Source organism: Danaus plexippus, chromosome 2 (assembly GCF_018135715.1).
Source record: "Danaus plexippus chromosome 2, MEX_DaPlex, whole genome shotgun sequence".
Taxonomy (NCBI): Eukaryota; Metazoa; Arthropoda; class Insecta; order Lepidoptera; family Nymphalidae; genus Danaus; species Danaus plexippus.
The window spans coordinates 275,203-297,467 of record NC_083537.1 but is presented as its reverse complement, the minus strand read 5'-3'; the positions used below and the strand labels follow the sequence as shown (position 1 = coordinate 297,467).

Genomic DNA, 22,265 nt, shown 5'->3' with positions numbered 1-22,265 from the left:
CGTTTTATTTTAGTTTGTCTAGTTAGTCTATAAAGGTTTGAAATTCCATTAACTTTCCAGTACTTTTTAGGTAATTGACAGGTGAACAGACAGATCGTTTCCAAACATTCAAATACACATTGTGACTATAAGTGGAATACAATTTTTATTTCATTTATATTAATAAAACTAATAAAAAGCATTTTTAAACTCTGTCCAAAATAATTATCAATATATTAGTATTGTAATAAATTGTATTTAGCGTGACTCATTCGATTAACACTATCACTGGGAGCGATGTGGTTTGTATCCACGTCGATTGTATTTCCATTTTAAATGTGTATCGATTTATTGGCTTCATTCCGTCTATGACCATTACATTTAAATCTACCTGTGATGTACATCACGCACGTCTCCCGAACAGTTTCCCTGTCACCGACTAGAATTTCTATTTGGTGAATTCCATTATAATTAAAAATTATCCTTAAAAGATGGCGCTAAGCGAATTTTAATCTCGCTTTTACATTTCAAGTGGATGCTTAGTGGCCTTTTCGCATAAATTGGAAGTCAGCGGTTTTTAATATTTCCCAGAGGTGACTACCGATTGTCACCTGACAATTACAGCCGCTTTTTTTGCTGTCATTTTTATATAAATTTCTCATACAGAAATATTGTGGCGTTGATATTAATTTTGTTACTTTCTAGGATTTATTGAAATCATTCTGGATCTTTACTGTTATTTCTTTGGTTTTTAAATTTCTTTCGCAACTTATTTATAATGTTTAAATTATATTTCACATTACTCCTGTTTTGTAAATTATGGAAATGTTTTAAGTTTAGTAATTAAAAAGAATTGTGTGGTTTATGTTTTTGTTTAACCATTTTTGAAAATAATGAGCGAGTCCATTTACGCATAAAGTTAAAATGTTCCAACTACAGCGACACTATATTAGCATGCTATGCGGACAGTCACACCACCAGACATATCAGTTTCATAATAAAATTAAGTTTAAATTTTGTTTATAAGGTCTTGTTAGTTACATAATGCTGAGAGTGAAGCAGTACAGTAATTCATAAAGGTATACAACAAAGAGTTTACCCAATAAAAAGACAGCTTTTTAATTACAAAATTTTAGAAATATTCTCACTCCCTCACAAAATATTGACGAAGGTAATTCGATACTGTATTCTGAACAGAATAATATTAGTTAAATTTATGTAAAATATTGAAACGTTTAATTTTTTAAGTATTAATAAAACAAAAACTCCCGAACCACTGAAACGTTTCATACATTTTGAAATCAAAAAGATTTTAATGCAGTTCTTTCCCGGGATCGTGAATGGCGTATCTTGAAAGTAGGTCAGAACTGTTGTGGCACACCACCATGTGAAATATGATCTGGCTAGATATTTTAGACGTAACTATTTGGTATAACTTTATAAAAAGTGAAAATCTTTATTTTAACGTTAAATGACTTTAGTTCTTTGTGAGATTCATTACAGATTATCATAATGTGGACAACATTTCGCTCTGGACATTTATTACTTCACTTATAATTAATTTATAACTTTCTGACTTTGTTTGCGACTATTTGTTTTCTGATTTATTTTATATGAAGAGGATCAACTGTGATTATTCCAATTACCGAATTTTCTAATAGAATTACTAAAAATAAGACAGTCGGCATTAGGTAAATGTTATGGCTTCTCCAATGAATAAAATAAATGTGTATCAAATGATTTACTTTGCGGGCTTCGCTTTAATTAGATACGTCTTAAAATAACTCAATTAGATGGATCTAATATATTAGAGGGTGCGATTTTAAATTTAATTTATAACCGCATCAACCACCTCATCCAACTGTCGACATGAACGTTGTACCTAATTTTGACGTGTCGATTGAGAAATAAATATATTAAGATAGGTTTTTATTTATTAAGCATCAATTGTTCTAATGATGATTGTAAAAGTATTGCGAAAAACTAAGTAAAAAAAAAAAGTAAAGAAATAAAAAATAGTTGACATGTAATATGAAAAAGAAACATCACATAAGAGCTGCAACCAAAATATAATGTATTTGTATAAATAAACTGTGGAATACATCTACCTTAATAATACACAAAGATACATGTGATGTTGTTATTGAGTTGCAGCTAATATTTAACATTAACACGTTTAAAAAAATCAACTATTTGGCAAAACCTAACATTATTCGTAAACGCTTTATAATTAATGTTTACTTTGCATAGTTTAATATCACTTCTATTTATGTTCCCAGTTTAGTAAAAACACCCCTGTTCAGATGTAAGACAAACGTTTCTCAGTAAAGCAAATTACAAGGGAGATGTTTGATAAGATTCAAGTTGGAGTGAAACGTGTGCTTGACTGTTCGCGCTGGGTACTCTTAATTGGTGTGCAGATGTTTCAAGGAAATTGTTTTGATCAGATGACTGAATGTGCAGGTAATTTTCTATCTTTGTAAATACAAGTCCTAATGTGGAATGTGGATATATTGAAGTAAAACATTGTAGGGCAATTTGAATAAACTGTTGTTCTTCATAGTCTATAAAACCATAGAATTATATTAATAGAACAACGAATTTTAAATATTTGTTTTAGAGTCAACTCCATTTTTGGAGGAATTAACTTTTTTTACTTTTTAATTTATTGTGAAGAAGATAAATTTGTGGGAAATTTTTAGATGAATATTATTTTTTCAACACAAATACAAATAGGCTTTGATAAAAATTGCATTTCTCTGCATTTGAAAACAGTCTTAATATTCAGCCATCTTACGATACGCGTGGTAGTTAATGTAAATGTAAAACATTTTATTTGAGACATCGAAATATATAGATATGTATGTAGGTATTATAATTATTAAATTAAATAACAGCTGTAGGTAAGAGAGAATACTACATAGTTAAAATATTTATAAAACACTTTATATATAAAAAAGCCGATTTTAAACGGCGTTTTTATTAAATTCAATTTTCTAAATAATGATCTCTATTTTTGTACAAAACGTCACGATATTAGTCCAATAAAAATATATCATGAGAGCTTAAACAAATGACTATCTAGAATATTTAAACATAAAACTGACAAAATACCGGCAGCTCTATAGTGAAAATCGAAGGCAATAAAAGACTGTTTGTGGCGGTGAATAAATTTGTTTGTTCAGAAAAAGTGGGATGAGAGTGCTATTTACATTGGAAATGTGCGTGCTGGTGACGCTGGGCGGGCGCTCCTCTACTGATAGATGTTGCTATTGATCCTCACACGTGTTGATCTCCTCGCTTGATATTAACATTTTGATAACATTAAATCTAACTCCAACCACTCTAATTCCTCTGCAATTTGAGGTCCTTAAAAGCAAACATTAGAATGTTCAAAGTTGGAGATACAATGTAAAGCTTTAAAGTCTTGTTATCTTTTATTAGGTCGGTCTAAATACAGAAATTCTGATCCTTTTTTTTTTCGGGTACATTCTCGAGTATTTAACATAAAAATTTTGCATATAAAGTAAATACAACGGGAATTTTTTTCCTCGTTTGAAATTCTTACGATAGGCGAAAAAGATGCCTCCATATTATTCCAAGCGTCTAAGCGTTAAAAGAAGGAGTATTAAGAGCCCGAAAATTTTGAGAGGTCTGGGGTGAAACAGAAATTTTAGAGTAGAAAACTTTTTCACGTGCATAATTTAAGATCACACCATAATACTCGGAGTGAAGTTATAGATGACGTAACGAAAATTATCAGCTTTTGATCTTTTCAAACACCTAGTTATTCAGAAACATACTTTGTATGTAATCTTAATACAAACATTACATTTGTAATATTATTTATCCATAAAAAAAGACCAGGAGCCGTGAAAAGCAAGGAGCGAGTTACATAAATAAAACAATCTTATTTCAAGCGCCGGGTATACAAATTGCATATTGAAGTGAGGTCATAGTAAGGACGAGCCAAATACTCATGTGGACAACCCTCCGGCGGCAAATCGAATCAGATGCTATTGAGGACGCTGACGACTGTTATTCTGATTTTGAATAAAACAAATTGATTCGACCGAAACATAACTTCCTCTACTTATATTAATTGTTCGTTTGAAATTCAATTTTGTTATATGTATATTATTAATAAGGAATTGAAAATTGTTACAATCGTGTAATCACACAAATTCTGAACACCATATATATTGGACCGTCTACCTGATTACATGTTACTTGAATATGTAATAAAATAATTGTATGATGGCTCGTAAGTATACAATAGAGCAGTTTCGTTTGCTTACCATTAATATAAATGTACATTTATCGTACGTTTGTCGAGTAATGATATGGCAGAGTGATTTACATTATTTAAGGCTTGTCATTTTGATTAAGAAACAAACGGACGAAAAAGTCACAAAGTACTGGTACATGTAAGTATGGTATCACTTGTGTTTTTGTGTAACTTAACACCCTGTTTGTTAATAAACCTCGTACAAATTAACGGAATTTATATAAGACTTAAGATACTAAAAATAACTTTTAGACAGTTGTAATAAATTTTACTGTATCTTACAAGAAGTTTTAAATAATTAATACTTTATCTAATTCCTAAACACAAACCATCTCTATAATAATTTCCTTATTGATAGTTTGCTTTATTTCAATCTTTTACCATTTGTATTTTTTTCAGTGTGAATTGAAAATAACAGCTACACAAAAACTAATGTAGGTCACAGTGAACACGTCTCTGTGTATTTAGGTCTTTATGTACTAAAACTGTTTTTATGATGTATTTCCTTTGTAAAGAGACAAATAATCCGCATAAAAAATCGCCCCTACATGTCTCAAGTAAATCCCAGGTGTAAATCTAACGGTCCATTGAAGTCCTACAAAGAGCACTAGATTTATTTCATCGTCACGTGAGTGACCAGAAAAAAGTATCGAGTCTTATTATACGACGCGTAACCGATACGACATTCACGTTGGTCGTTATTTATAATCATTACATTGATATTTGTTAATTTAAAGTATTAAGAGAACATTAACAAGGAAGATATGATTTAGTTGACACATTTAAACGGTTTATTTGATAAACATTTAAATCGTAAATAGCGTGCAGATTTCTGAGAGCAACCTACAAATCAATACGGATAAGTTTTCAAACATCCTTATAGTATTTTTTGTAATCACTGTATTTTTTTAAATCACTCGACTACATGACTTTATCAATAGAATAGGTATACTGTGAAGGGAAATTACTACCATCGGCCGAGTAAGGTTTAATTGACTCCGTAAAACCGACGTCGGCTATTATAAAAACACTGGATCCTAAGTAGCGTTTAAAGTAAACGCATCCGTAGGACCATTAGGGTCCACGATTTTATTGAGTGTAAATAAATTATTGCGGCTTTTTAATTCTCATTTAAATATAGAAGCTAATTGTATCGTCCATTCCTATAGTCCGTACTTTACCTTTTTGTAAAGATTTACAACTCTTGAATTCGTAATACTTCGCAACTTTATGGATTTATTCACCTCAAAATTCACTTGGCGAATCAAGAGATTCCTATATTTGAGTGGCATGAACGCCTCGCACCTACGCTGACCTTACAAAAAGGTTCGCCCTCAATCTGGGGTGGAGTAATTTACTGCGAGCACACGATATGTATTGATCCTTTATGTAATTCCGCTGGAGGTCAGAAATGACCCTTTACCTTTTGTTTTTAAGTATTTCTGGTATATTAACTTTTATTTTATTACTGTCACCAATTGAACAAATATACCAATTGAAAAAATGTAACCAAGTTTCGGTTTATCTAACGCTGTAAATATTTCCGTGGAGTCTCGTATTTATTTTACTCTATCACCTATCACTATCACTGAAAGGTTTTGTTTTCTATAGTTTCCAATACGGACGTAATAATCTTAATTCCACTCCCACTATCTACTAGCTAGTGATGTATCAAACGTTTGGATTCACGTGAGGTGAGATGACTTTGAAGAAGGCCTCGAGATCGCAACATTCACCGATATCTCACTCAATTTATCTGTCGGATAAAGTGGAACACGTCAAAATTGAGTTTACGTCTAAAAAGCAATTTAGATTATCTGATTTGCGAGCTTATACATAAAAATGGAATCTTGCAGTGCGGTATCGACTATACGAATTTAAAATAATTGGGTTGGGGAAATAAAATATTCCTTGTTGTATTGCTAATCTTCTCCGCCTCCAGTGTTGTAATCTTTCGGTCGGAGTCTGTGTTGAATCGGATTAAGTATCTTTATGTTATTGGTTTAGCAATTCAGAATAAAGCACTTTTCAATTAGTTTGAAAGAGAGGACGGATTCAATTCAAATAATTATCTCTCCTTGCAATTAGACATAAATCATTTGAATATCTAAGATTTCTTACAAAGTGTCATTTATTCTTGGATTAAGTTTATTATTATTGACAAATAAAAACGCGGTTTTGTTGTATCGCGGATGAGAGCGAGTAAACGCTTCAAGTGATTCTCAAACTTCATACCGCGACTGTGCGAGAGCTGCTGCTTTAGATATTCCACTTGGAACGTAAGACGTATGTAAGTTTTTCTTAAGCATGAAAACTTTTCACTCCATTGTCAGCGAAGCTTTTGAGATGGATTAATAAAGTTACCCTTCAAACTTTCACAAAGAAATATCATTTTATGTGTATTATTATTATTTTATATGTTACAAGATTCAAACAATTTATTTCAATGGTTTCTTAATATTTTCTACCATCAGTGACTGCATATGTGAGGGCTGGTTTTAAAGTAACACAACACTGGCTACTGAAATTAAACACACTTTAAATTTTATATTTGTACCATAAATTGGAACGTTCGGTACTTATGAATCCATACGCAAATGGCCACACAATTTCTTTCCACTGTCATCATTAAATCTAGGAATCGATAGAATTGTTATCGGTCACATAATCTACTAGTTTGCGCATGTCTGAAAGGTTCACATAATATGTACATATGTATGTCTGTGTATACGTGTTCTAATATAAATAACCTTTTATGAGGGATAATGGAATCCAATCACTTTTGAAATCTTTTTATTCATATAATTTTAAATATTTTTATGATTTTTTTAACAAAGGTTACTAATTACTTTAACAGTTTAAATTTATAAACGATTCCATTTACTTAACAATAAGGAGGAATGTACTTTTTAAAAAGATACTAATTGTATAGGCACTATACGTACAAAAACATTGGGCCAACTTTTTCAGTGTCTTCCATTAAGTGGGGCCGCTTTAGTTGGCTTAATTATACCCAAGGAAAATTAAAACCCTCATTATTTTACTTTTCATACTAATATTTTTATTTTAAAACTGGATGAAACATAAAATTAATTACATGTAAGCATTTGTAATAAATGAATGCATTTTACGAACAAAGTTTTTACATTGGTGCTATGATGACATTATATTTGTAAAGACATTATATAGAGATGTCGACGAATCACTCCTACATAAAATCATCTTGAACTAAACTAAGGTTACACGGAAATCTGAAGATGAACAATCCGTCAGCTGAGAGCACTGTCGGTGTGAGAGGTTTAGTTGTCGGCACACGTGTTGCAGCAGACCTCGACCGTGTTTTAACAAAGACATGCTGGACAACTTGTGTCATTACCATATCTGACAGATGCTAAATAAATATTGGAATCAAACTTTAAATGGAATTTTGATTTGATATCTTTGCAACGAATTATAATTTTAAATTATACGGAGATGAAAAATCCGGATCGGACCATCAAAGTTTCCGGACTTTGTTCGGTGAGGCGCGATTTGTGCAAATACCGCCGCGCTATTCAAACTGATTTTTAATGTTGCTTACATTAAAAAGTTTTAATGATAAGCTTATGTTTTGCACAAGTTACATTCTGTGGCTTCTAAATAAAAATTGAGCTCAACAGAAACAAATAGGAAAATATATGCAATAACAATAGTTGCTTCTAAATAAATTAGGTTACCAAGGTGGCCTAAAAAGGTAAATTCAGTTATAATAAAAATTGCAAACTGTGTCGTAAACTTTGACCCATTAAAAAACTGGTTCGCAAGTGATTCACAAATCTCTAAAGGGTAAAAAGCAGTTACGTTCAAAACTATGTCAATTGTCGCACTCGCCTTGAGATTCGCCAACAAACCGCAAGTTAAAACTTTGTTACATTCAGTATCATCCCCAGCCAGATTTTCAATCGTATCTTGGCACATCTTCCCACTTGTAAATTCCACCTGGCTTCCAAATCCCGTACCTGTCTACAATTCTTGAACTTTAATCTTGTTCTTTTTCGTAGAATTTCTTTTGCGGTATATAAATCTCATTTTGTATAGCGGTTGCAACCAAACTTACAAAGAACGAGTTATTTTTTTGTTTCCTTTTATTTTAATGAGTATTTTAATTACTTTTGCAAGAGCAAATAAAAAAAATACTGTAATACATTGAAGTTGCTTATCAGATCATAATTTTTGGTTATGTTGAAAGTTGTCGAGTATGTGCAAGTTGAATCAAAACAATCCTTCATTAAACATATAGGCTCAAACTTACAACCCATGCATGTAATTAATTATAATTATATTTCTGTTTTTGTGAAAAACGTCATATCGATTTATCTTATTGTTAATATGATGGAGAATGCAAAATGATGTAATTTTGCATTCTTTATTTGTGTTAGTATAAACAGCTGTACCGAAGTGATGTTATTATTAAGATAAAAAAGGGTAATGTTACATGCGTTTTTTTATAACGTCGCTGTTCCTGAAATCCTCAATACCTGTTTTGTGGTCCGTATTTGTAAACATTGCTACTTACAGAGCCCTCTTACCTACAGCTACGTAAAATGTTAATTTACACTTTATTTTTGAAATTCTTCTTATTTAAATTTATTTTGTTCTCTCCATGTGTTTGAAACCCAAACTGCTAATACTAACCGGGAATAAAACTTCTTCGACTACTTATTTTTGTTATTTGTGATTTCCTATAAATTTTATACTTCAGAAAGATCTTAATTAGCAAATATAGAATAAAAAAAATATTGACACGAACAGAAATCAAACCTGCAGCCTCTGGGAAACCACGATTCAGTTGTTTTATCAATTGCACTACCGTGCCCTCGCTCAACTCGATAAGCCATACAACGCGATACTGCATAGATAACAGAATTAAATTTTGCTTGTGTCAGTAAAGTTTTCGTCCTAGATTTTCTGATAAAACATCATGTTCAACAATCGTGGAATATGTTATTCAGTCGAAAACTTTTACATTACAATTTCCATCTAAAGACTGGATATAATATAGTTATTTGATTATAATTTCTCCAAATTTAAAATAAAACTAAAATAACGGCGTGTCATCATTCCGAGACATATCAGCCACGAGCCAGAAATTAAAGTAAATGAAACCGAAAGACTTAACAGAAACAATTAAGATTCAGGAAAGTTTTCTTGACTTAAGGAAGTTTTAGGAATCGCCTCAGATCTTCGCGAAGACCATTAAATTCTTTTGAACAAATTTATACATTATTGCCTCATGGCAACGGATTTCCTGTAAATTGGATGAATTGTTTGATTGTAATTATTTCTTTGCCACCCCTTTCCTTTATTTTACAATAATTCTTCTTTAATTTAATCCTAAAATTTCGACAATACACAATCAAGAAATAATTCATGAAAAAACTAAGAATAAAAAGTATCACTTTAATTATGATCCTATTCATCTTACAATTTCCATTTATATCCTTACAACAGAATTTCTTTTCATTATACTAGATTATTATTTATACATTTCGCACTTTTACCGCAGCCGAGTTCTATTTTATGTTTCATTAAAATAAGAAGTTTTTATTTCAATTGTGTGTTCAATGTAAGGAAAAAAATAATTAAATAATTAATTATAAATCAATTTATAAGCTCAAAAATGGAAACAATTTTATTATACTTGGTTAGGTTACGACAATACAAAATTAATTTATGAGGTTACAAACTTTGCACATTAGAAGTCTTGTCTTATCGCTTAGTATCGTGAGCCAAGCCGTCGGAAAACAGGTCCTGTTTGAGAGATCACTATAAAGCGAAGGATCATAACTGTAGGTTATGTTTATTTTTGATGAATTCCATTAAATTCCGCTCATGTACATGATGCAGCGAGCGCACAAAGACAAACAATGGTTATGTGCACGACTGTAAATAGCAGTTCATATGAACAGACCAGTTACGGGAGTCAAAGCGGCTGAATCTGTTCAATTATTAACCGCATTATGTCGCTCCAGTCACTCACCATTATACCACCTTATTGTTGGTGCGATCGTTGAAAATAACAAAGATGCTAATGTTCATACGAGTTTAGAATAAACATACAATATTATGTTATTCGCAATATCAACAGCAGCTACTATTGTTGCTATTTATCTAATTTACTAGAACTTATGATTAATGAAAAAACTGATGGAATCCGCATTTAGTTTAGTAACTACAAATTGCTTGGTAAAGTAGTTTGCTATTCATTATTTCCGTGTGTTCAAACGTACGCAGAACGCGTTTGAAAGAACCTCATAATGGACGCGTGTTGAATGTGCCAAGGTCGCACAAACTTACAAGGCATATTCCTTTTTGATATTGTAACTCAAATTACAGAACAAAACTACTAAACTATACTAATTAAAATAGAATAGAGATACGTATAAGCTAACATTAAAGGCAATTAACGTCTCCTTATAATAATAATTTAAATAATAATTGCTATCTAACTTTGACTCGGTTGGGACAAACTTTGGCCTCTTCGGTAATGAGTTCTGTTCTCATTACAATATGTGTATGAAGGAAAGTGAAGTAAACTTTTTTACATAAAAACTTGGAATGGGTCGAGTTTTTGTTAGTAATCTTTAAGTTCATTAGATTTTCATTTGTGTCGGAATGAATTTTCAAAACAAGCTTTATTTCATATTAGATACGAACATGTTAGGAACATCCATTTTGCGATTTTATAACTACCTTTAGTAGTTTATATTAAAAAAAAATCACATTATCAAAACACAGGGTTTAGTCGACATTTAATCAAACATTTTCGTTCTTTATAGATCATTAAAGAAAAAATAGTCTTATAAAGAAAGTTCAAACAATGGCTGCATACAAAATTTATTAACATTTATTTAAAATTAGTTGCAAAAATAATGTATTGTATAAATAAATAAGAACAATTTTGATATTTCATATACTCGTATTATTTCAAGTTACAATTACATCTTATTGTAGTATATAGGGATGCTACACATTTAGGCTTCCATCTTAATCTAATAACTGTAGACCGTAGTTGAGACCTAAAGTAAAGGTTTTTGTCTGTAATAAAGACGTATCAGTACTATTTTTTAGTATAAATGAATTTGATCACCCACATGAAGTTTACGCCTTCCAAACTTGGCTAACTCGTATGACCACTAACAGACGGCGAGTCCCATTAGTCTACCAAAATAGTTTTACAATTATAGAATAGCTAACGTTAATTGGAATATAATTCATTTCGTAAATGTGCCCAGCAACAAAATAATGTTTACTAGGTTATGAACTGTTGCTGAATTCGACGACATTAAAGGTTTAGTGTGATCAATCAATAGGAGTCGTGTCAACCATTGAACCTCCTGTAAGCTTTGTATTTGAAGAATCACAATAAAACAACTACTCCAGCCCGAATATAAACCTTATTCTTATAAAAATTTGAAACAATTTCATTTACCAGAATGTGGAAACGAGTTTGTTATAAACATAATGTAACAAGTCAACTCATTGGAATTGTAATGTGTAAAGGTATTTTGTTATTGACAAGGCTTATTCTTCGAAATTAATTATTTCTATAAAACCTTTCACACAATTTGAATTATACAATGTTATATATTTCTATTCTAAACATGTTTTTTTCAAGTTTATCATCAAGATAGTATGACTACTTGTGATCATTTATATTGCTATTTATTATATTATTCATAATTCGTAAAAGACATACATCACAAAAAAAACAACAATGATTGACTATCTAGAGGAAATATAAATAGAGGTTGTTGTATAACATTTTAATTCATTTTCATACATTTAAAGTACAAGTTTGAGCGTTTTGTATTCCACTCACACTGAAATGCATCTAACTAATTTAAACACAATGCAATGCGTAATGTTCTCCATCAATATATTTTTATCGAGTAGAACTAACGGCCGCTTCCTTGTATTTCATGCGGTTGCAGTTTTTTCTGAACCATTTCTCGTTTCAACCTTTTGCACATATTCCGGAATGGTCTTTTTTATCTATACTTGTGACATGTGAGCTAACGAATTGTTATTAATCGAAACTATTCTGGAATAGTCTCTTCACTATTCATATTTAACTTTATAATGTTAAATGTTATATTATATATAACATTTATATGAAACATCATCAACACCAACAAACATATAATTAATTTTACAATTTATCAAAAGGTTTCACAGTCATTTGTTAAGGAGCATGTTATAAAAAACCTTACTCAACAAACTTTTATAAGCGACACGCACACATACATGTTCCGCGACCAGAGAAGAGAACATTCAATTGCATTTTCATTTTAAATAAATGAAATAGACGAAGGAACACCGAAACTGAATGCTTGAGAAAATACTGAAAAGAGGTAAGATCCTAGCAAATGAGAACTCCACTCAAGACTTATTGGAAAGTATTACTTTTATATAAACCTATAATTCACGAACTGAATAATAATATATTCAAAAACCAATCGCCTGAAATGAAACAGCCAATGATCAATCTAACCACAAAACCAACGGACAGCAACTGACATCATTGATACACAATAGAAATTTACAAATGATGTAATGTATTGAATATACGTCATCTAATTTTAAAAAGCAATATAAAAGTTAGTAAGGGGGCGGCGCGGGCGGAGCAACCAAATAAATTATGATTAAATTGGGGCATGAATCAGATACCGAGCACCTGTGAATTAAATTGCGAATATGAAAGACAAAAAATGTTTCGTAACCCCAACGACCTCTAATGATTTATGTTAAGGACAAGGAATAGCCTCTCGACGTTTGTAACATATTAGTCGTGTTCTGCCAGCGTTTAGGGGTCGAGAGTAGAAATATAAATGTAACAATTCGAATGAGCATACATAAAAATTAAGATTATGCATTACACTTTAATTACCAGATTTTATAATTAATTCTACATCGTAGGGGAAGCCCTGCTTACAGAGGGTTTGTACCAAAAAGATAATGCCAGTTTTTAATCAAATATGATACAATTGGTTGCCATTGTTATAAACGATTTTTTACCATATACTGTTTTAAAAGTAGTGACTAAATAAACGTAAATTCACAGGATATACGCGAGATCTTTTACCATGAGATAAACGCCATATCAGAAACACCATTTTAGTGCAATTTCAAGTGGCAATCAAGAGTGTAATTTTAATTCAATGTCCATCGCTGGCTCCGTACACCATGTGTTTATAATTCAGCATGTTACTGCAACATCGTAAATCGGGCTGATGGTTTAAACCATCGTTATAATTTACGAGGTGCGAGGCAACATCCCAGTGGCAGAATTTATTCATGACCGTAATAAAATCTGTCGTGCGACAGTCCCCGCGACGGCCTGGCCGGCCAGGTTAATTCCTTTTTGAAATTTAGTGGAGAAGCGACTTGGCAAGGCTTTTCCCTTTAGATATTAAATTATGAGGAGATAAAGATTTTTAAACTATCAACAGGAAGTGACTTATTCAGAGTTTTTTTTATGAAGTCTTTATCATAATCAAACTATATCGCTAAATGAAATGTGAATGAAGTTTACTCATTACTTATGAATGTTTGTTTGTTACAGCACACCCGCCCCTGAGCCATGCGTCGGCGGAGAGCGCGCACGGCCCGCAAATTATAGGCTGCAGCAGTATGGCGCAGCACGTGGCGCTGTTCCTCCTCCTCTGCCTGGTGCGCTGTGACACCAAGACCGTATTACAAGATAAATTAGGTAACATCTATGTATATATATTAATACATATGTATATTAATAATTTTTTTATATTAGTCGGGAGACCAATCAACACATCCGGCTAGGTGGTTCGATCATTGGCTCTCAATCGTGGTGGGAATTATTAATAAGTTTTCCTGAGGTTTTAATCGATACTTTTTTGTAATGTATTTAATAAACTCTGACTTCTCAAATTCACTCTTAACAAGCTGGTCCCACACAATAAATATCGTACAATTTAGTTATCTTCAAATAAAAAGAGACGAAAAGCCCAGTTTTAATCACATAATAGAAATGGTGGGTCAGGTTGTGTAGTCGAAGTCATCAATTACTCCTCCTGTTTGATTTCTTTCACACAACTTTATACAATTTGGGAGGTTTAAGTTAAATCTTGCACTTATTATTTTAAGTCCTCTTAAACATCGTCAACGAAATTATTAATTAACGATGAACATTCGACAATATCGCCGCTGGGGAGCTATTGACATAAAAGACTTTTGAGTACGAGGTGATGTACCACATTCATGCATACAATTTTGACTCTTAATATTCAAACATTAAAATCTATGTTGTTCCTTCTCGTGTGGTTAGAGTAGGTTCATTATTATTATAATTTTGTTCATATATGGCTTTATAAAGTAATTTTAACAACATTTTGTTTGTTAATGTTTAATTTATTTTTAAATTACTTTGCAAAAATCTATGAATGTTTTCTTTGTGTTCTAAACAAATAAATAAAGAGGTAAGATGGATGTTTATTTCTTATTCTAAAGCTTTTCTCAATGGTATAACCATTTTTAAAATATTTTCCGAATCTATTAGTTCCATTTAAATTTATTGTTCTCCGGTTATTGAAACTTTAAGTTTGCAAATCCTTAAACTCGCTTGAAACTATCTAATATATCCGGTTCGCCACAAGTTTTCTCAGTTATCACAGACAATATCATTCCTAGAAGTGGCTCAATTTCATGTGACGTCTCAAACTTCGAACCTGTTCCAAAATTATGGCCCAGCTCTGGAGTCACTTCAAAATCTCATTACTCGAGCCAAGCAAATTTATCTACACTTCTTGAACCGTTCCGCCCTCTAGTTTATCTTCTCTCTGAGTTGTCCGAAGAACTTCTCAAATATAAACATAAGTTAATTTAAAGACCTAAAGACGTCTTAAAGATCCTTTTTAAAAATTTGATTGATATATATTAGAAAAAGTATGTAATATTATACATTAAATTTTATCATATAAAATTTAAGCTATTATGTCATACTATATACGTCCAGTACAGATCACACTTTTATGTTGTTTTGGCATCACTCGATGCATACCTTTAATATTATTTGTTTTGTATTATTACAAGAAAACTTCTGAATTCAAAATACAATTTGTTCCTCTATATTATGTAGGAGAGTGATAAAAAGAGTAATAAAGTACCTACTATTTTGTAAACATTCTGTAAATGTCGCAGAAAGAAAAAGTCTTGTTGTTATTGATATTATGTTAACAGATGTTTGTGACTGTTTTTAACTAGCATTATAACAAAGACAAAGGATTTGGTATTCAATTGACATGAAAAAGTTATTTTGATTCAAAAGCATTTACTGTTATTGAAAAATTATATTAACAATCTGCATATTTATAGAAACGGAATTCTGTATTTACATAATGCTAAAACTGAAATAGAATTTATGTGAATTTAAAATAAAATTAGCAGTGGAACATAGAATAGATAGTTCGTGGAGACGAGCAGGATTTCAACCAGCGACCCCCGACATGTAGTGGACCAGGTATCTTGATTATTACAGTAACTTGATTCTAAGAACAAAACAATTGTCTTTCTTCGTCATCAAAATCATGTCAACAGGTTTTGGAAAACGTTGCAGATCACATATATACTGAGTACTATTTGTTTATTGTTCAACAGCCTACACGATCTTAAATATATTAAATACATTAATATTCAACACTTCTCGCCATTTACTGATGCTTGTAATTACCACAATTGATAATAGGAATGTCAATTAATACCTGACTTTAAATTATGAAGAATAGACGTGGAATTCTGTGTTAATATAGAGATAACTACCAGTTTCACATGAACACCCTTGACATTGGTAAAACTATTTATAAATGTATAAGGTGAGTTTGTAGCGAGTGATGATAAGCGTGGTTTAAATCCTCTCTAATATTTTAAAACATCGTTTTACTATGATAGCAACTGTTTTTCCTTATTTCCATCTTTAACTATTTTTATCTTTGTACAGTACAGTATCCTTATATGAAAAACAAATTGCGTATTTGATTTTATATTTTGCTTCGGTAAAATACAAATTAGTAACTGTACAGAGCTTTTTCAATTCTTTTTGCAATTTTAGAAATGATAAGAAATTATTCAGGTTATTTATTGAAACATCTTGTATCTCGGTCAATGTAAGTCATAATTATTGATTATTCAACAGACACGGAGATGCGTTCAGTCAATATGAACTAATTTAAGATTAAATTTAAAACATCACATGCAATGGAATATGTTTTGATTACTCTTTAAATGATATATATCTCTGAATTACCCGATTCAATCAACCGCTGGATTTAGAATTAATTTAACTACGCCTAATTCAAAGGTTAATTAAATTAATTAAGTATTTCAATAATTCTAGATCGTTATTTTTCATGTTGATTATAGATATTTCAATAATGATATACAATTATATAATTTCTCTTGAACATCGGACATTCCCATCAGGTTTTTGTTTGTTCTGTGAACAGTTGATTTTTGAGGATACAAAAATGTTCAGTGGTTTTTAGATGCAATCATTTTAGGACTGAAAATAACATGACTTCAAAAAATTTATCTCCTACGTTTAACATTCAATAGAATTATTAATTTATTGGTTATGTTCCTTATAAAATAAAAACTTTAAGATTCAAAACGAAAAATGTTATTTAAAGTATATCTACTTTGCTGATTTTGAACAACGATATGAACAGTGCTCGACATACAAATTGTATTAACTGATTTAAGTCTTATTTTATTTGTTCTGTTTCACAAAGACATTAACCCTGAAGTTGGGCCGTTGACATCCACAAGACAATACCTCATTGCTTTTTTTAAAAACCTCATGAATAATGTTTAAGTTTTTACTATTAGATTCATTTAGTATTTATTTTTCCATCTATATGAATTCAGGAGTCTAATTTAGTTCTTATTAGATTAATTAATTAAATACCTCTATAAATCACCTCCTTACAGTCGAAGGTCATAAAGTAATAATATAATCAAAGATCAACTCATCAGTGACAACCAATTGGTTTTAGTCGATAAACAGCGTTGGAAACATTAAAGCATACCCTGCTGTCGATGGGCTAAAGCCAACGAAAGCAAAGGAGAAGCTTAAACAGACAGAACTGATATTGCGTCAGCCTTCGATCGGATCTGGTCTGAAGTTCTTCCTATAGAAGTTACAATCTTATGGCCTCGACAAGGAATTGTGTTATTGCTAAAGGTCTATGAAGACGTATTTTACTCGAATCTAGGTCTATTAACGCTGATTTACCCCAAACTTAAGCTGAGCAAGAGTTAAAACTACAATGTTTTTTTTAAACTACAACGAGCTAAAACTACAAAAAGACATCTTAGAATAAAGGAGCACAAACGATTAGTATTCATACTAAAATGTATCGAAAACAGGTACATATATTTGTGGTGTTTTGGTGATCCAATGACTTTCAACTGTCGATACGTTTGAGATTGTGCACCTTCGGAATAAACCAGAGTTACATGAAAGCCAGATTGGATATGAAAACAGTACTCAGTATGGCGATTGTTCTGCCATTTGTAAAGTTAGTAGACAATTAGAAAATTTTCCTGTATTTAGTTACAAAATTTTGCAGAAGATAATCATGTTTTTGAAAATGTTGGTCGCATTGGACCTTAAAACCCGCATGCAAAAATAGTCCTTAATCCCATCCTAAAGAAAGAAAGGTTCCTTTCAAATTAATTATTAAAACCATTTGGTTGTACCCTTGTTATAGTGGCGATCCGAGTCTAGTTTATTAGGTAGTATGAAGACAAAACATGGATATTTCTAAACAAACACTTCACTTGTATCACGCTCTGCGGGTATCAATATCCAGCGGATAATTTGGTAGTATCGGGTGCATCAGTTGGTTAATTTAGTGTTACGAGGCTTATTAATGCGCGCTCCTGTCAGCCCACCATGCGGCCGTAATGCGGGACTGGCATCCCGCCAGACGCTAGTTTGTCGATCGCACCACTGTCACGGCGATTACTATTTGATATAACAGACATTCGTGGCTCTGATTGAACTTTATAAAAATATTTCAATCGATCAATTGATATAAATGATTGCAAGTGAACCTTTGTTTAATAATAATAATTAATATGCATTGCTTTTCATATACCGTTATCCATTGAATTTCCCCGACGGTTGAAAAATGACGTTCAATTAAATCATTCATGCATTTTCATGTTTATTATAGTGGAATTTATATAAATGTTGTTTCTTACATGTTCAATAATTAAATTTTTTGAATAAGAAAATACAGTATTAATTTTTTTTTGCAAAATGGTTTCGGAGTTTTATTTTAAACTTCACCAAAACATGATTGGCATTCAAAATTAAAATTGAAATTGAAAAATTTATTACTGTTTATTCCATATTTAGTAAAAAAAGGTTCTGAAGTATGCAAGAGCCACATTTAAAATATATAAAATAAATGTCATATAGTGAAATTAAAACTTAAATTTGACCATTTAAACTTGTAAGAACATAATTTTGAAAAAGGCTTTCGAGAGATTTCGAGCTATGAGATTCCCAAGTGGAGTCAAGCATTGCAAATATTTTGTACATTTCTACTAGGCTTATCAGATATATCCCCAGGTTACTTTATACGACGTAATCTTAATTGAAATGTAATCCACAGTAAAGGAAAACACGGCCTGTATTTGTGTAACTTAGTTTACAAGGCTTACAGTTATCATTAGACCTAATTTCCAGCTCTAGCAGCACGTATTTTATCTCAACCTATAAATCAAATTTCATCATAAATTTTGCAACATTTTGCATTATTCATGGTATTTGAAACGACTTCATGATTAGAAGACATTAACTATTACGACTCATACAACAGATGCTTCACGTTTATGGAAAAAAAAAACATGAAATACGATTCTGAAGGCTTTTATAGCTCCTAAATATTCTCCCGATCGTTTTACTGCTGTGTAAATTTTTTTGCTCAATATTCATCAATTTTAAAGCAACCTACTTTATTATGCTCGTTTACTATAACAGATACTTCGTAAATTTGTGGCTCAGCTGGTTCTTGGAAATTGGTGACATAAAATTTTGTTGCATCGTTATATATTAAGTAAAATTGTTGTTAACTCAATTTATCCTCAGGTACTCTCAGGTTTAAACAGTAAATTTCAATGAATCTCTGGAAAATATATTTTCAGTTCCTAACATACAAATAATAATACTCTATCACATGTTAAGATATAACCAAACAACGTTGCGTTTTAATTTTGAATGATATCAATTAGCGCTGATCGAGCAATGTATGACAGGAGTTATTGTTGAATAGCGTGATTATGAACCATTGCATAAGTATCACCGTTAAGGTATCGTCACACTGAACTCTGTAAGTCTAGGAAATATTAATGGGAGTCATCTATTTTTTATCTATTGGTTTGATTACCAAATACTGTAAAATGAAAAATAGGCTTACATAGAAACTCCTTTTCTAAATGCAAGTAATTTCTGTCATTTCCATTTTTAGCAATTTAAAAGATAGCACAGCTGATTACGAAATAAATAAAAAAAAATCCAGAACGCCGATTGTCGCCAGCACGTCTCGACTGTAAATTTGAAACGTAACATTTACGTAAATAAGGGTCGTTACACGTGCAGCGGTTCACGGAGCACGCAGTGTGAATTACCTTTAATCGTTCCGTGTGATTCCTGATTTCAGTCTTTTCAATTGCATTAACGCTGATAACTATCGAATCTTTATCCGTAGTAAGTAGGTCGGAGCTGGAACTCGGATCGAAATGTATTTAGAAAAATATTTTTTTATAATGTAATTTAGAAGAATTTTGTGATATTGATTGATTCAATGATTCTTAATTTTGTTTAGTCCAGCCATGGAACCGATCATAAACCACAGCAAAACGATTCTAATTTCAATGAGAGTATCAAGTCCATTTCATTATTCTCATTTTCATGAATAGAATATTAATTGTTAAACAACAAAATAAAACAAAATGTTAACAAAACAAACAATCTTATCGGAAATCAGCGATTACGATCTAGTGACCTTTCACTGTACATGATAATTGTAGGATAATATTCAAGAACTAATATCTAATATAAAAAAAAATCAAGAAAAATAGCACAATCTATGAAATTATTCTATATAATATGAAAAACGACTTCTTTTGTTTCTATTTAATAAAGTATTCTCCTTCAACTTATATAAACGCGAAGATACATTTGGGAATTTGTAGTACCAATTATAACTTGTCCTCATCTGAGGCCAAAATTTTTTTTTCTATTTTTCTCATTTTGTATATTTTAATTTGTTATATATTTCACTATCGTCACAACTATGTCCATACAAATTTTCGTCTCTATGAGGTATTTGCTGTTTGGTTTAACGCAACATTTATCTCAAACATCAATTTTCATAAATTTACATGCACGTTGAAAAATCTTTGAAATGGAAATAAGTAAGGAGTTAGAAATGTTCATAAGACAATTATATTCCTTAGACTATTACAATTATAACTTATACTAAGCTATTCGATCTGTTTCGAAAAAAGAAAAATCATATTTCCAATCAGCCACCATTATGTACATTACATTACTACATAGCATATTAGTTAAGATTAAAAAAATATTACCAAATGTTTCTTATAACACTAACTTTTATAAGTGCATTAAAAATATTCAGATACGAATTTAAAAAAATACAAACTTAAGTTTTGTAAAGGTTATCCGCATCAAAATTAATCCAAAATAAAAAATAATCATAGTCTAAAACGAAACTATCACTTTCAATTTAAAGAATGGACTGAGAAATAGTACTCTATTTAAGAAACATAAAAACAGGAATAAGTCGAGTTATCTGTCGAAGGATAATAGTGTTTCGTATTAACTTGTCAGAAATGTTGGGAAGCGATAGCTCCGTCACTATCACGTTTTCTCGGTCCTCAGTTTATAATTCCCGATGACAATAACAAAGCTGTCTTACAATGTTTTATAAGCAATGAATTTATTCTGAAACAATATAATGACCTAGCAGCATCTGCCGTGGACGAACGACTTTACGATAGTCTTTTTACTTTAATAATATGTTTTGATGATTCTACAATTCACTATAATTTCTATTCTTACCGAACAATATATTATTATTTCAAGTAAAACGTTTTTCAATACTATTAAAATTAGTGCCAGTTTTATTCGCACACTTTAAAGTACAATTTTGAACCCATATCATCGAAACGTTAGCCATGTAAGAATATTAAGCTGTTACTCTTATTTTTAGTTACAGAAAAGGGACCATTTTATATCCACAAGTTTATATTAATTTCATATATCTTGTTACATTGCCAGAATTTGGCATTGAATCGGCCACAAACGTACTAAGCGGATTTAAAGCGCTTCACAAAATGTATGACGAATTTACTTTAAGAACGCTTGATTATTTTAACGTCCACTTTTAAGTTTTATTGTAGCGAGCGCGAAGTTTGAGAACAAGGTGTGATGTTTGAGAAGTTTCCATTTTATTTTGTTTCGCAACAAGATTCAAGAAATTGCAGGTCTTAATGGGATTAAACGGGAGATGGAACAGGTTTCTGCTTCGAGATTACAGAAAGCTCTTAATTTATTTTAAGTATCGAATGTTAAATGTATTAAACGCGTTAGGGCGTCGTTAGTTCAATGTATTAAATTCTCTTTCTCTGATCCCAAAATGACCGTCCTCTTTGACGTCACAAAACAATCCAATATTACATTCTAACTATATTCAAGTGGAAAGAGATTTAATGTGACATTTCTGACATACTTGAAAATCCTCTTCGGGCTGGTCTGTTAACGGATAGTGTTGCTGATATATATTCCAATAGTCACCAAACACAAAATACACCACAATAAATCCGGTCTGAAAATACTGTTAATTGTTTTGTATAATTTCAGGAAAAATTAAACAAAGACTGAAAAATATAAAAT

The 22,265-nt window shown here is 31.2% G+C and overlaps 1 protein-coding gene across 2 annotated transcripts in view; it reads left to right on the top strand.

The window, feature by feature from the left end:
* LOC116765342 (nephrin) overlaps nucleotides 1-22,265 on the top strand; it is a 205,221-nt gene that overhangs the window by 16,538 nt on the left and 166,418 nt on the right. For both annotated transcript variants that reach the window (XM_032654796.2, XM_032654797.2), the window contains exon 2: nucleotides 13,872-14,018. In XM_032654796.2, coding sequence (XP_032510687.2) covers nucleotides 13,940-14,018 — 79 coding nt within the window. In that variant the 5' untranslated portion in view covers nucleotides 13,872-13,939. The remainder of the gene's footprint in view (nucleotides 1-13,871; nucleotides 14,019-22,265) is intronic.